The sequence below is a fragment of the Ciconia boyciana genome, chromosome 8 (assembly GCF_034638445.1).
Source record: "Ciconia boyciana chromosome 8, ASM3463844v1, whole genome shotgun sequence".
In the NCBI taxonomy this organism is placed as follows: domain Eukaryota; kingdom Metazoa; phylum Chordata; class Aves; order Ciconiiformes; family Ciconiidae; genus Ciconia; species Ciconia boyciana.
Window position 1 is genome coordinate 52943043 of NC_132941.1, and position 13774 is coordinate 52956816.

General features: G+C 43.5%; 1 protein-coding gene across 5 annotated transcripts in view; it reads right to left on the reverse strand.

Annotated features, from left to right (window-relative positions):
• Positions 1 to 13774, reverse strand: part of SH3PXD2A (SH3 and PX domains 2A) — a 273440-nt gene that overhangs the window by 37293 nt on the left and 222373 nt on the right. For all 5 annotated transcript variants that reach the window (XM_072870729.1, XM_072870728.1, XM_072870732.1 and 2 more), the window contains one exon: positions 2747 to 2860. In XM_072870729.1, coding sequence (XP_072726830.1) covers positions 2747 to 2860 — 114 coding nt within the window. The remainder of the gene's footprint in view (positions 1 to 2746; positions 2861 to 13774) is intronic.

Here is a 13774-nt window from a genome sequence, read left to right on the forward strand (position 1 = left end):
TATGGAAGGAGTAGAAATTTGCTTCAGGTGTCAACACAGAGCAGTCATCCACAGCTCCTTGCTCGCACCGGGAGTTTGGAAGATTCAGCCATCCAGGAGCACCCCCTGAACACAGCGGGTCACACAGATCCACCACACCGTGTCCTCCTCACAACATATGACTGTCCCCTGTGATAGCCCTTTTATATCACAATGATGCTTTTGTACGAGTCAGGTTTTTTTCTCCTCAACAATACTGAATTTTGCCATTTGATCCCAGACTTGGACTTGGTTGGTCATGCCAGAGTTAGTCACCAGAAAGGTTATTTATCAACAAGTGTCTAAACCTTTCCAGAGACCATTTTAAGATGTTTACTTTAACAGCTCCTGTGGCTGCAAATGTTTATTAAGATTGCTTTCTGAATGTTTTCCAAGCCTTCTGAGATGGTGTTGGTCTAAACACAGACCCAGGTAGCAGTCGACTGCCTACCCTCATCCTGACAAAAGATGTTGTGCAGATTGAGACGCAGGGAGGAAACACTTTTGTCTTTCTCAGGGAACAGACTATTTAAACAAAGACACATGGAAATATTACTGCTATGTAAAGGCAGCATTATTAGTAAGTTGCATTCAGCACCTCCTTATCTTTACAAGGGCCTGCCACAGCAGAGCAGACCTCTGGGTCTGCCTGGCTTGTGGACTTGTTCCAGGCCCACTGCAAATGGAGAGGGCCAAGAGGCTGACACAGCAAGCTCCCTGCATTACTGTTTCTATCCTTTCAAAGTAGGCAGAGCACAGATTGCACAGTTGTGGGCAGTCAGCATCTCCAGGAGTCACTCTAAAACTTGTATGAATTCTAAATCCAGGGGCTAGGGCACTTAATCCACGTAGAGTGTCTTCCTCCTCAGTTATATTGGAACCCCTTTCTCCTGCCTACTGAGAGAGAGTTGGCGAGTTTGCTGTGTAAGTGTGTTCACTTTTATACACTTTTCTTTAAGAGAGCACATCTGAGTTGTCCTTTCCTTTCTTATAGAATAACTATTAGGAGAAGAATAGCCCAAGTAAAGAAGAACTGGAGGGGGGGGAAGAACAAAAGAAGTCTCAGCTTATGTGGTTATTAATATAAAACAAAGTTACTGAAAAGCAAGCGAAAGCTGGGGCACATCAAAGCAGCTGCAGAGGTAATGCAATTAGATTTGTCACTGAGATGGAACTGAACAGAAAGGGAAGAACAGTCTCAGGTTTCAGCGTATCTGGATTTGGAGTAAGGCAGGGAGCACGACTGCTGACCATAGCTGAGGAGAGCAGTGTAATGGATTATGAGGAGAGCAGTGTAATGGATTAAAGGGGACCGAGAGGAAAAAGATAAGGAACATTTGATGGATTTTCCATTACCCAGGAAAGACTGCTGTGTGGCAACAGCCCTGTGCAGAGTACACTCCAGAGGGCAACATGAAAGGCGGAGGAGAGCTTGAAATGAAAGCAGTTTAAGCAATAAGGCTGTCAAGCATGCATCATATTTAAGAGCTGGGAAAAGGGAGGAAGCTACAGACCAGCAGACAAGGCATTCTTCAACTCTTTCAGAAAAGAGCAGTAAGTTTTTGTTCTTTACTAACAGGGAAACTTTACTAACTGCTTTTGCATCTGCTAAGATGTTGCATCATACCAGACTGGTTCCTGGCCTACTAGTCTACAACCAGTCTGTCTCTAAACCCTAAGTGACCCAGGATATGGGTAGCTCTGAGCAGGGAGAAATGAGTTACAGAGCCAAAGATTTCAATAAGCCACAGATGTCACCCTTGGAGCCCAGCACAAAGTTATGTTTTGCCTGTGTTCTATCTTAATGGACAGATGGTCACCCCAACACATCTCTAAGCCTCCTGCCTGTGCTAAGGAAAGGTCAGCTGAGTTTCCACATACGTTTTACATAAGTGTCACGTCAAGAGCACCTAGAAATTTAGCAAGAGATTCATTAGAATGGAGCAAACAATAATAAAAGTGTCCTTTGTACACAGTTGCTACATGAGAAGTCCATTAAGATGTGGTTAGTCTTTCATAATGGAACAGAGGAACATGTGAGGTTGTACTATTCCACTTCTGGAACCTGAATTAAACATCTTTAGCCATAAAACAGTGCAGCTAAATACATATACATGACAAATGGCATCTCAGTTTTAATAGAATGAGACCACACCAAATAAAATTACCTTTCGACACAATCATAGACCACAGCAAACAGCAGTGAAACTAGTTTCAAGGATTAATTAAAAAAAAATTGTAATGAGAAGCAAATTGTAATGAGAAGCAACCATTAAAATTAAATCTCACTCCTTTTAACGGCCTGTAGCTCTAACAAGCATCTTCTTCCAGTTAAAAGCTCTCACTCGTATAATGTCTGCAAACAAGCCATGCAAGTTCTCTCCTTCCATGGATGTGAGAGTCCAAGACCAGAACTTGGACTACCAGAATTTACTGCTTGGACTTGCACATAGGTTGTTTGTATGCTTTTTAAGGGTATTAAAATGAGCATCATTTCAGCTTTTGAACCTTTTGTCACAGCCCAAGCTGGTCACAAAGGGAATAGAGGCATGGTACTTCACTCCAATTTCTTCTGCAACAGTTTACTGACACAAGATGGGAGAAGAGGTTACTGCACTGGATTAACAGCCACAAGTGGCAGCAAGAGTTTTCAAAGGTTTCCTATGGCAGGAAAAACATAAAGCAAGTGAATACCAGTTTCCCCTTGATAACAAAAAGCTTTCCATACCTTCCCCAAGTTTGGATGTGTTGATGTCAGAGTCATCTCTGGTTCCATTTTGGGATTCCAGGTACGTAGCAGGGACCCAGCCCTGCTCCTCTGCTGTGCTCACAAACCACCAACCTACAAAAAGAAGCAAAAGAAGTTGCTCAGTCAACATTAAGAGGAACAAGAATAGCAAGATGCTACTAAGAAGGTGGCACAGAGTCAGCAGCTTTGGTGCAGGTTTGAGTTATTCTGCAGCCTCCTAGAAGAAGGGGTTTAGTCCTACTACACCATTTCTATCAGATACTCTCACATCGGTAAACGAGTGCGCAGGTAGGCCTCATGTAAAAAAGGGTGCAATGGAGTAAACATCAGTTTATTTTAAGAAATCTGAAGTCTATCCATGACAACGCTGATTTGAGTTCTCCAATTCAGTTTCTCAAAGCAAGTCTTGCAACATGTACATCTACAGCATCAGAACACTTTGTATATGTATATATGTGTATGTGAACATATAGGAAAATAGCACAAATGTTGCCCAAATCCTAATATGAGGTATCACAGAAGTCAAAAGATGGAAATAGGAAAGACTTTAGTAGAAGGGCACAGATTTCAGAACAGGATACAAAATAAGAAGTGCTTCTAGAGCACTTGTCACCACAGCCAGTGTTTAACAAACATGACCTGAATTCAGTGCCCTGGGAAGCTGGAAAGTACTGCACAGAACAGAAATAAGAGAGAGAAGCTAACTGAAATGGGACTTCAGGCCATAAGCACCAGTCATTTGCCTTCCCACCTGAACATCCAAGTTTCTACCACTACCTACAAAAATGTTAAGTATTCACCAACTATACAGATATAACCTTTAGGTCACATCCATGGATGGATGAATAAAGTTATAGGTGAGCCATCTTTAGGCTAAATGCATCCCAACCATAACTATACTTGTCTCTTTTCTTGCTTGGCTACATTGATTTATTGAATCCTGCACTGGTTTTGATTTAGACTCACTCACCCAAGAGCTTGCTGCTCTCAGATACGAACACAACTTAGATTCTGCTCCATTCAGGTAAGGTCAGGGTTAAGATACAGGACAATAAAAAGCCAAGCAGGTAAACCATTTCTGTTGTTTTCTACAATCTCCCAATCTCTTCCAAAAATGCAAGTTGCTCTGTCAGGACAATGCAAACTATTGTTCAACACCAGTCTTTCAGCCTCCGCAAAGGGAGTTGAAAAAAATAGTTATTTCTGTACATGCACCTCAAAACAGTTTACAGACTTTAATGGCTGTTATAAAACCAACAAATTTCACAGGAGACTCCCAAGCCCACCTGCGATTAGCAAAGGCAGGGATGAGCCAGCTTGGTTTGTAGTTTTGGGGCACAAAAAATAGTTAATTTATGGTGGGGCAAAGTCCAGACTTGTGTGATGGCAACCCAGCCCTTCCACAGCCGGGAGGCCGCAGCCCTGGGCCTGGCAAGGGGAAGGGAGGCTTTGCTGGGCTCTGCTGCCATGCAACATGTAACTTTCTTAGAAAAGGGGGGGGGGGGGGGGAGAAAAAAAAGGAAACCAACTGAAACAATGCTCAAGTGTTGATGCTAAAAGTCACCCAAGTCTGTTCCAAATCCTGTCACAGAAGATTTTACCAGGGGACAGTAGTTACAAACCCTCGTTTTCCCCCCTGGGGCCTGCAGCAGGCAAACAATGTGCCCCAAGCAACAAACCCCTCACTCGTACCACACAGCTGCTAGGTAGCTCTATTTATTTACTCTCAAAACTCAGACATGGCTTTCCATTTTCTGGCCCAGCAGAGGTTTGGAAACTTTGCTTCACAAGGCTCATGGCTGGAAAGTTTAAATTTAGTTATTCCTCCTCAGCAGGAGGTAGATTCTCCTGCCACAAAGCCCACAGCAGCGAACACGCAGGATCTGCCAGACCGTTTCAAAAACACATCTTCATGGTTGTTCCTTATTTTACTAGTAACGTATCAACATGGGTAGCGAACACAGTTTAACATGCACTTACAATTAGGCACAAAATGTCAGAAGCTGGCTTTCAGCTGATATCAATTAGATTGGAATAATTTATGTAAACTCTTCCTCAGAAAGAAATTAAACACAATTGCACAAAAAGGACTTGCCTACACTTAAAATGTCTGCTTGAGCCAAATTCAAACCATGGTAAAACCGTCTTTGGAGGGCTGGATTGCACAGCCTTGACGCTGACCCAGTGCTAGCCCATTTCGCAATACAGCTCCTCTGGTTTGGCTCACTGAGCTGCATCATGGCCTCGGACTTGAGTTTAAGGTCTTGTGTTTGGGGCCGTAAGGTAGCTGAGCCTCCATCCGTCTAAACAGGGCTCCCTGCTAAAAGACAACCCCTCACACCCACACCTGGGCATGCATACACATGCCTCCCCCATACCACTGCGCCTCCCTACTGCCATTCCCAGCCCCTGAAAGGCCTGGGCAGGGGGACCTCACGACTCCACTGATCTTACGAACAGGCTCCCACATACCACTTGAAGGTCAAGTCACATTTGAGGTAGCTTATGGTCAAGTAACTCAACCAAATCCATTGCAACGTGCAGACAGAGCATGCAACAGTCTAAGTGAGGTTTTAAGCTGCTTTCATTCTTCAAGCCATCACTAAGATTAAAGCTCTTAATTGCCACAGAGCTCATGGAAGTTATAATTTCTTGCTAAAGATTTCCTTTATGAACTATGTGCAACGGTAAAGTATAAACAAGAAACCTCTGCAACCACTGAGAAATCAGCAGTGACTGGCCAGGTTCAGAGAAAACCAGCCTCTGCTCTGAAATTCTCTTCTCCCTTTTCAAGCTTGCTTCTCAGAAGGACAAAAGAAAGGCTTTAATGCAGCTCATTGGAATAGCATGTCCACAGAAAAAATTGTTTTACTTAAACAGACTGAACAACTGAGAAGCCTGAGAAACTTGCAGCAGCAACCCCGGCAGCAGAGAAGTCAAAAACGGATGCTCACAAGCAAGACGTGCAAGGTCTAAGAGTGGCTGAGCAGACATTGCAGAGGCAGCTCACTCCTTATGAGGCAAAAATCTGAATTATGGTGGCACATCTAAGCCATAACCCTACAGAAAGGAAATTACAGCATAGTGCAAGAATTGACAGACTCCTAGCTGAAAATGGCTGAAGTGCAGACAAGTTCCACAATGCAGACTGTGCATGACAGCCACAAACTGCAGAACTCTGCCCAGCTGATCATGAAGTACTTACTCTGCACCATCCCCTCATTAGAAGCATTAGGGCAGTTGCCATTTGGTCCCACCACCCTTTCCCACCCACCCCTGGGTTCATGGGGGTTCATGGTTTGCAGACAAATCAGCCAGATTGGCCTGTGTACCCAGAAAGTCAGGGCTATAATGGCACAAACTCTCTCTTGTCCCCTCCCCTGCCATCTTTCTCAACCCAGAGCATCACAGAAACGTTGTTAGAAAACTTGCTTTTGAAACACAGAACAAAAGATTGCATTTATTTTGAGTTCTCCCTTTATACTGGAGTTGAGCTTGACTTCACAATTCATTATTAAAACCATTCTGCAGCAACATCTGCAGGGAATTATGTAAAGTTATCTCTGTGCACTGCCAAGCCAGTCTGAGGTTCGCTCTTGCACTCACACCATCTGTAAAAATTAGGCAGTGCTTTACAGCTTGAGTTAACCCTTACAGATGCCCCTGTCTCTCAGGCATCAAAACGCAACTCTAAAGCTGATGTGGCATGGTTGTCTAGACCGAGACTCGTCAGCCCTCATCCCTGATGAGGATTCAAAGAGAGTTTGAGCCTCACAGAAGGCACACAGGGAGTTGTAGTCACTGCGCCCAGACCAAGCTCAGCTCAAGCTTTGCTGCATTACTCCAAATCCTGCCCTAATACAATCCAAGAATATGAATTTAAGCTAGGACTGCAATTTTCTCCCCACATATGTTGACCCTTTGGTTGGCATCTGTCAGCATCCCTAGCTGCAATAGCCAAGATGCCTCTACACTTACAGAGTCCATCTAGGCTCCGATAACTCTCAGGCGCTTTCAGCATGGAGCTACAACAGTTACCGAGAGATGAAAGGTTCCACTTGCCATGCATACATATATACGGCAAGATGATGACTGCAAAATAGATTGGTCACACTGGAGAGTGAGTAAATGACAAAAATACTTTGACTCTAAAAATCGTGTTCTTGCTTTTAATTGTATTCCTAGTCCTCTCCCTAAAAGGCTTTAAAAAAAAGCAAAAGAATTAAGCAAGTGTCATCTACAACCCACACCACGGAAACTACTAGAACATAGTTAAAGGACTATTTTTAATGCAAGTTTTGCTTATGTTTACATGCATCCTCACCCATCCATGCTTCAATATTGTCCCTTTCTGCACACCAACAGGAAGATTAGCAATTTCTGTTGAAGTCTGCCTAATCATAAGATGCTACAAATCATTTTTTTTTTTTTAATTGCAGGATCATGCTGAACATTGGTTTCTAATTCTCTCCTCAGCCATTAATTTCTCTGTAGACTTTGATTGTCAATTTATGAGCTTAACTAAAGCAAACAAGAAGGATAGCAACACTGTAAAAGGGAATGGGAATCTCTCCTGCATGAGTGGACTACATGTTCTTCTAAACAAATACTTAAATAACACTCCACCTCTCAAGAGTCTTGGAAAAAGCCCACTCAAGCAGCAGTCTGGTACATTAGACATGCTCTTTGGGCTTCAGAGAGCTGCTCCTTTTTAAGTCCTTCTGCCTTGGAACTATCTCTTGAGGGTTTTTTTTGATCCAACAACTTAAATTGTCCTACAAAGCAGTACTAGATGCAATCAGGTCAATTCCAGACCTGACACACACAGAGCTTTTCATGCCAACAGCTGATTACTTTCCTTCAGAGATGTGATCTGCTTCATTAAAAAACAGCTAAGGTGAGCATTGCTGCGCAGATGAAGGTGCTTGCTTTTTCATTAAAAAACAGCTAACGTAAGAGTATTGCTGCGCAGATGTAGGTGCTTGCTTTTTCCACCCCTCTAGACCTCTTCTCACACAGTACATGTATATTTGACACACATAGGGAAGTCAGTTGCCTCAGATAGACCTCCAAAGAATATACAGAGGCAGAAATATAAAGGCACCAGAAGTAGCATTTTGCAAGAGGGATTTTCTGCAGTAAGCATATTCTCACACCCACTTCCTAAAAATTCACTACAGTGTCCGTACGCTGTTAGACACTATCACTGTACATGCTGGCCCTGCTCTCTGTAAAAGGCTCCTTCGGTCCCACACACTTGGCAAAGGCACAGGGTTGAAAGCATTGAATTCGTATGAAGGCCAGTGTCCGATTTCTGAGCATTCTGTCCTTACAATTCACAGAAGAGGCATCTTTCTTTTAAATATGGAGATATATGAGAGGTTTTCCTAGCATGAAGCTGACTATAGTTTGGGGTACAGAAGTCTGGGCGTGAGTCACTGCACAGCAGACTAAGGCTGTTGTCTCAGGATGAATTATTAAAGCTGGTGAAATATTGAAGGCAGCTTTCATCTTTAAACACATAATGTTTCCCAGCCTGCATGCACTGCAGACTTCACTGCAGCCACCACTCAACCACGAAGCAATGTTTGTCTCATTTTAAAGATGGAAGTGGGGCTCAAACAAAGACATGCTCAAGAAAGACGTGCTTGTGGCATATATCCTACTTGAACACAATTAATATCCACAGCACAGGTTCAGCAGACTGGGCCACACATTCGGATTCCAGCTCAACCACATGTCATCATCCTTCCATGCCCTAGAGCTACATGCTAGGAGCATGGTTCGCATGGGCAACCCTACTTCCCATGGGAGCCTCATTTTGCAAAGTGTTGCAACCCCAAATGTCTGTGCCTGACTGCTCTCACAGGCAAGAGTGAAGGTTGCTATCTTGCTTGCAACTACTGTGGTTGCACTCTAGGTACCGAGTACTGCTTTAGAAATTCAGGAATAAAACTCACCACCCCAAGTTACTGCTTAACTCCAAGACGTTTTTAAATTTGCTGATGAAATACCCCAAGAGGCCCACAGCACTGTGATGGGGCAGGGTTGTTAGCATTCTCATGTGAGAGAAAAGAGGAAAAAGGATCACACCTGTCACTCCTTTCCTGGTAGCTGAGCATGGGAAATTGGAGCTTCTACATGGGTTACGAAACAGGTTTTCCACTGTAGCATTAAAAGCTGAACGAAGAATTATAAACACAGAAGCTCTGTGTTTTTTGTTTGTTGTTTTTGTTTTTTTTTTTTTAAGGAACATAAACTTCTCTTCTCAAAGGAAATAATTAAGATTTGAAATGTAACAAGCAAACATTTTGCTTCTGGTACTAAATATGCTACAACATCTGACAGGACATACATTAGAAACCACACACCTGACTGCTGTTCAACAGCAGTCACACAGCCACAAGCTACATTCTGCCCAGCAAGCTACCCTCAGTATTTAGACTGGAGTAATAGTTTTATTATTTGGTGAAGAGAGAACACATCGAAGAAGGGAGACTGCACACTCCTGTGCCTTGCTCCAGCATTCAACTAAAACTTACAGGAGTCCCTAAAAAACATAATAGGAACCCTACCTTAAGAGCATCACTTAGGAACACTGACAACCCAAAGCACACATGGAGTGCCCCTGGAAACACTTTTCTTTCCCTTCCTTAGGGAGGATCTGACAGCTGAGTTGTGTTATCATCAGAGTACAGGCTGCAGCAGTTTCTGCTTAATTTGGTGATGGAAACAACACTTGAGAAGAAGGCTTCCTGAGGTGAGGGAGAAGATTGGGAGTAGGAGGTGCAGACTTCTGGAAGGCTGGACTCTGCGGACACAATTTTTTGGCTGTTAACAGAACAGCACTTTGCCTTATGGAGCTAAAAGCTGGAACAAAAGGCCAAGAGCCGAGACCACGGTTTGCTGTTCTCCACCAATATTTGATAGTAACTGCAAATGCTTAGAACTCAGCAGCAGCACAGGAAATTGCATTCCTTGCACTACTTCAGATGTTACTGAGTTCAAGGAAAATAGAAGTGAATCCCAGAGTTTGGGTGCTGTAACGTGTAACGGAGAGAATAGAATTCTTTCCTGCAATGACTGGCTATTAAAGTAACTAGTTGTTTCAAGTCCATATGTTTATGGATTTGCTATCCTAATCCTTCCAGTCTGTCGTCTTCTTCCACCTGTACTACTAATCTTGTGGCAGTGGTAGATGGAGACTTCTCAGCTGTACTGTTAGCATATCCCTTTGCTGCTGTACTCCAGTTCCTATGGTTGCAGACCTGGCTGGCATGGAGGGCCCACTACATGTGAATAAATATCCTAGTTATTGCTGCCACACAGGTTTTTCCTGGACCAAAAGCAGCTGACTAGGTGTGTACGTAAGTGCTCGATACAGAGTCCCAAAGTGCATCTCAGATTCTGGCTTAAACAGCTAGCTTGCTTGGATTGGTTTCACATCACATTATATGCATAAACACACGTATATATGTGGAAATACACACCCTGACCTCTGCATTCAAATACGTATTACCCATGTCTTCTACTGGGATTGGAACCATGTTTCCTCATATTTCTGGAAAAAGTAGAAGTGTTCAGAACATGGGAAAAGTTCATGGGAAAAGAGAAAACTGGATAATATACAACTCAGCTCTAATACTTTATGGGTTACATCACTAGTAGAGACGATGGATATTCAGAGTATTAGACAACTAGGAAATACCACATTACTGTATTTGTTCAAGTCTTACAAGCTAGTAGGTGACAAGCCTTCCAGAGGTGCACATTTGGCAAAATACTTATATATTTATCTATTATTACAGTTGTGACTTCTTGTGTGTATGTGTGTGGGGAGTTAAGTAAAACACAGTTTATCTTTGGGTTCCGACAATACAAACTGATAGTTACAAACTCCAAGTGCTGTATCTACAGCTATTTGCTATGGCCCAATTGTTACCAGGGGCTTCCCCTCCCCATTTAAAAAAAGGACCTCAGATTTGTGTATTGACACAGCTGGAATGAAGGAATCTGCCAAACATGTTTTCAAGAATTGGCACGTACATCCACAAAGCCATCATATAATCCAGTACAAATTACACAAGCTGTGTCCTTAAAGCGAGGGAGTAAATGCACTACCTATTACATTAACAGCTACGGAAAAGTCTTGGACATTGCCTGTAAATCCCAGATCAAGTCCCATCACACTCCAGGTCACCAGCGTCCCCTAAACTGTCAAGTATCCTGGGCTCCCCAAGATAGAAGCAGAAAAAAGCACCACTTGCTAAGCCTACCCATAGCCAACTCCAAAATGCACGCAGCCAACACGCCCAAGGTGTTGGCCAGCATCCCTAGACCACTGAAATTAGGGGATCCACAAAGCAATGAAGTCAGCCGGTTCTCCAGGCCAGTCAGCACCCAAGAAGTTGCAAAAAAAGGTTTGCCAAGGCTCAAACATCCTAATGCCTTCTAAAAATAAATTTAAAGTAATCTTTCCCTTCCTGCTTTACTCGATTTCAAGAACACCTAATGGTGAAACTGTCTGTGCAATGTGAGCTGCATTCCACATAGCCCAACAGGTTTGCAGCTCGCAGTCTTCGTTCAGTATAGGAACAAAAGAAACTAAGAGAGGGAGTGCTTTACTTAGAGGAAATATCTCATCAATCACGACAAGGAACAAAGCTATCTTTAGGTGGGCACACTATATTGTGCAAGCAGCCTGGCTGCAGCTGCTAGCCTGTCAATGTTGAGTACTGTACAGTAATTGGAGTAAAACAAGGTCCACCCATAGCCCAGGGGCTTTCAAGAGGTTACTGACTTGCCCTGGTATACTGGCCAACATGGTCCTGCCATCCAACCCACAGTACCAAGTCAGTTATTACAGAAAATACCTGGTTACTGATGACAGATTTTCCTTTTTTTTATCTGATCTGCTTGGAAACAGGATTTCCTGTCTGACCTCAAGTTCTGGTTGCACTACACATCAGTTTTCACCTTTTCTTGTAATCTTTTTTTCTCTTGGAAAGTGATAGATTTACATGCATCCTTCAAAGACGAAGTCTTTGTGATTTTAGTAACCACAAGGCAAGGTAAGATTGCTAGAGAGCACACAGACTTAACAGCCAGTATAAAAAGTTGCGCATTAAGTCTCTATGGGCAACAAGTGGTACTGGACAGTATCTTCCTTTCTTTTTTCCCTTCCCCCAAAGTTTTCTTTACTTCAGTAGGTCCCAGAAGTTGACCAGTGAGGATACTGAATGCTGCTAGTGTCTTTCAGTACAGCCTCCCTGATCATGTAAGTTCATGGGGGACTTCCCTTCCTCCATGTTCAATTATAGCCCAGAGTCTTTCATCTTCTACTTCCAAAAGGACTTCTGCCCTGTATTTGCTTTAGTGTTTCTACTGTTAGGAAGATGTAGCTCAAGTAGGAGAGCTAAGCAATAAATTCATCTCCCACCCTCCTTAAAGCCTGTCCCCCACCTCCTCTCCAGCAGCCCATCATTGAAAGGTTGAAATCTATAGATCCGAGGTTTTAATAAACCTGCCAAAATGATACTGTAGGCACCACATTTAAATAAATCAGTAATTTACAAGAGCTCCCAGCCACAAGTGGGTTTTCTGGGGCATGGATAGAGGACTCCTCTAGCACATAGCACAGAATATACATAAATCAGGTGGGCAAACCCAGCCTGTGGCAGCAGACGAGTAACCCACCCCCTTCAGAAAGGCCATGCCAGCGCAGCCAGCTCCTGCAGCAGATTTTCCAGAGCCACGAACAACTGATTACAGTAAAGGCATGCACACAGATGGCTTTCCGCCCCACGGGGCATGGGGAGCTCAGCCCCAGGAGCCAACGGAGACTCTCTATTAGTCATTACCAGTTGTGGGGTTGTGTGTTTTCTGTGGTCAGCCAACAGGGTGCAACACTCAAGCTCACAAGTAATTTCCTTTACATTCACAGGACTTAATCTTAAAGCAAACACATTTTGTGTCCAAGCTTTCTTTAGGAAAACATGAATAAGCTTTCAAATGGGCCTCATAGTAATCTTGTCCAAAGATTACAAATTACTTCCTAGTGTTTTAAAAAAGTTACAGACCCCCAGCCCCAGCTGATAGGAAACAGCCTTCACAGGCAGCAGAGAATGGCCAATATTTACTTCCTGCACAGATTGACAAAAGTCGCTTTTGTTTTAATTTCTTATTCTGAAGTCTGTAGAGAACATTGTCTCAGTTGCTTACTGGGAAATCCTCAAAACCACACAGAATCAGGAAAAAGAGACTGTGTGGATTAGGAAAGATCCTAGCAGAGTACCAAACAGCACTCCAGGTGCTAGAGTCAAAAGTCATACAGGAATCCCACATTTCAGTCAAACAATACATCTTCCAGCTCTGAGGCAGACTTCGGTTATCTCAGGGCAGAACAGAGCAACGCTGGACAAAAGCTTGAAGCAAGGAACAAAGGCTTTACTATATCCAGCAGAAATCAGAGGATAAAGCAACCAAACAATGATATTGGTTCAGTCTGAAGCACAGCTGAGTCACCAGATTGAAAACACTGCCTTTTACAAACAGCTTTTATGGGATCCTTCTGAACCACAATACTCCTGCTAAAGGACTGGAGACACCTCAGTTTGCCAGCGCCCAGCACAGAGTGCAGAGCAGCACCGCTCTGCAGCGCTCGGATAACCATCTCACAAATTGCCATTTCCATATCCTGGCTGTTCCTTGAAGCTCTGCTGTCCAAATACAACTTCTGTCCAGCTCTATTTATTAGCTAGACCTGACAAGACTGTAGCCCAGATGGTACCTTATCACAAATACTGATGTAAGCCAAACTGAACGTTCTGCTCTCCCTCTGACACCGCTTCATTGTTTTTCTCCCGAGCTCCATTCAAGCTGTGTTTCTGCAGTGACCCCGGGAGCTGAGCCTCAAAGAGCTGCCTGCACAAGGCTGCAGGAAATGACAGCTTCGGAAATGAGTACCAGAGTGATGAATAGCAGGCTACAAGAGCAGCCGGTGCGTTA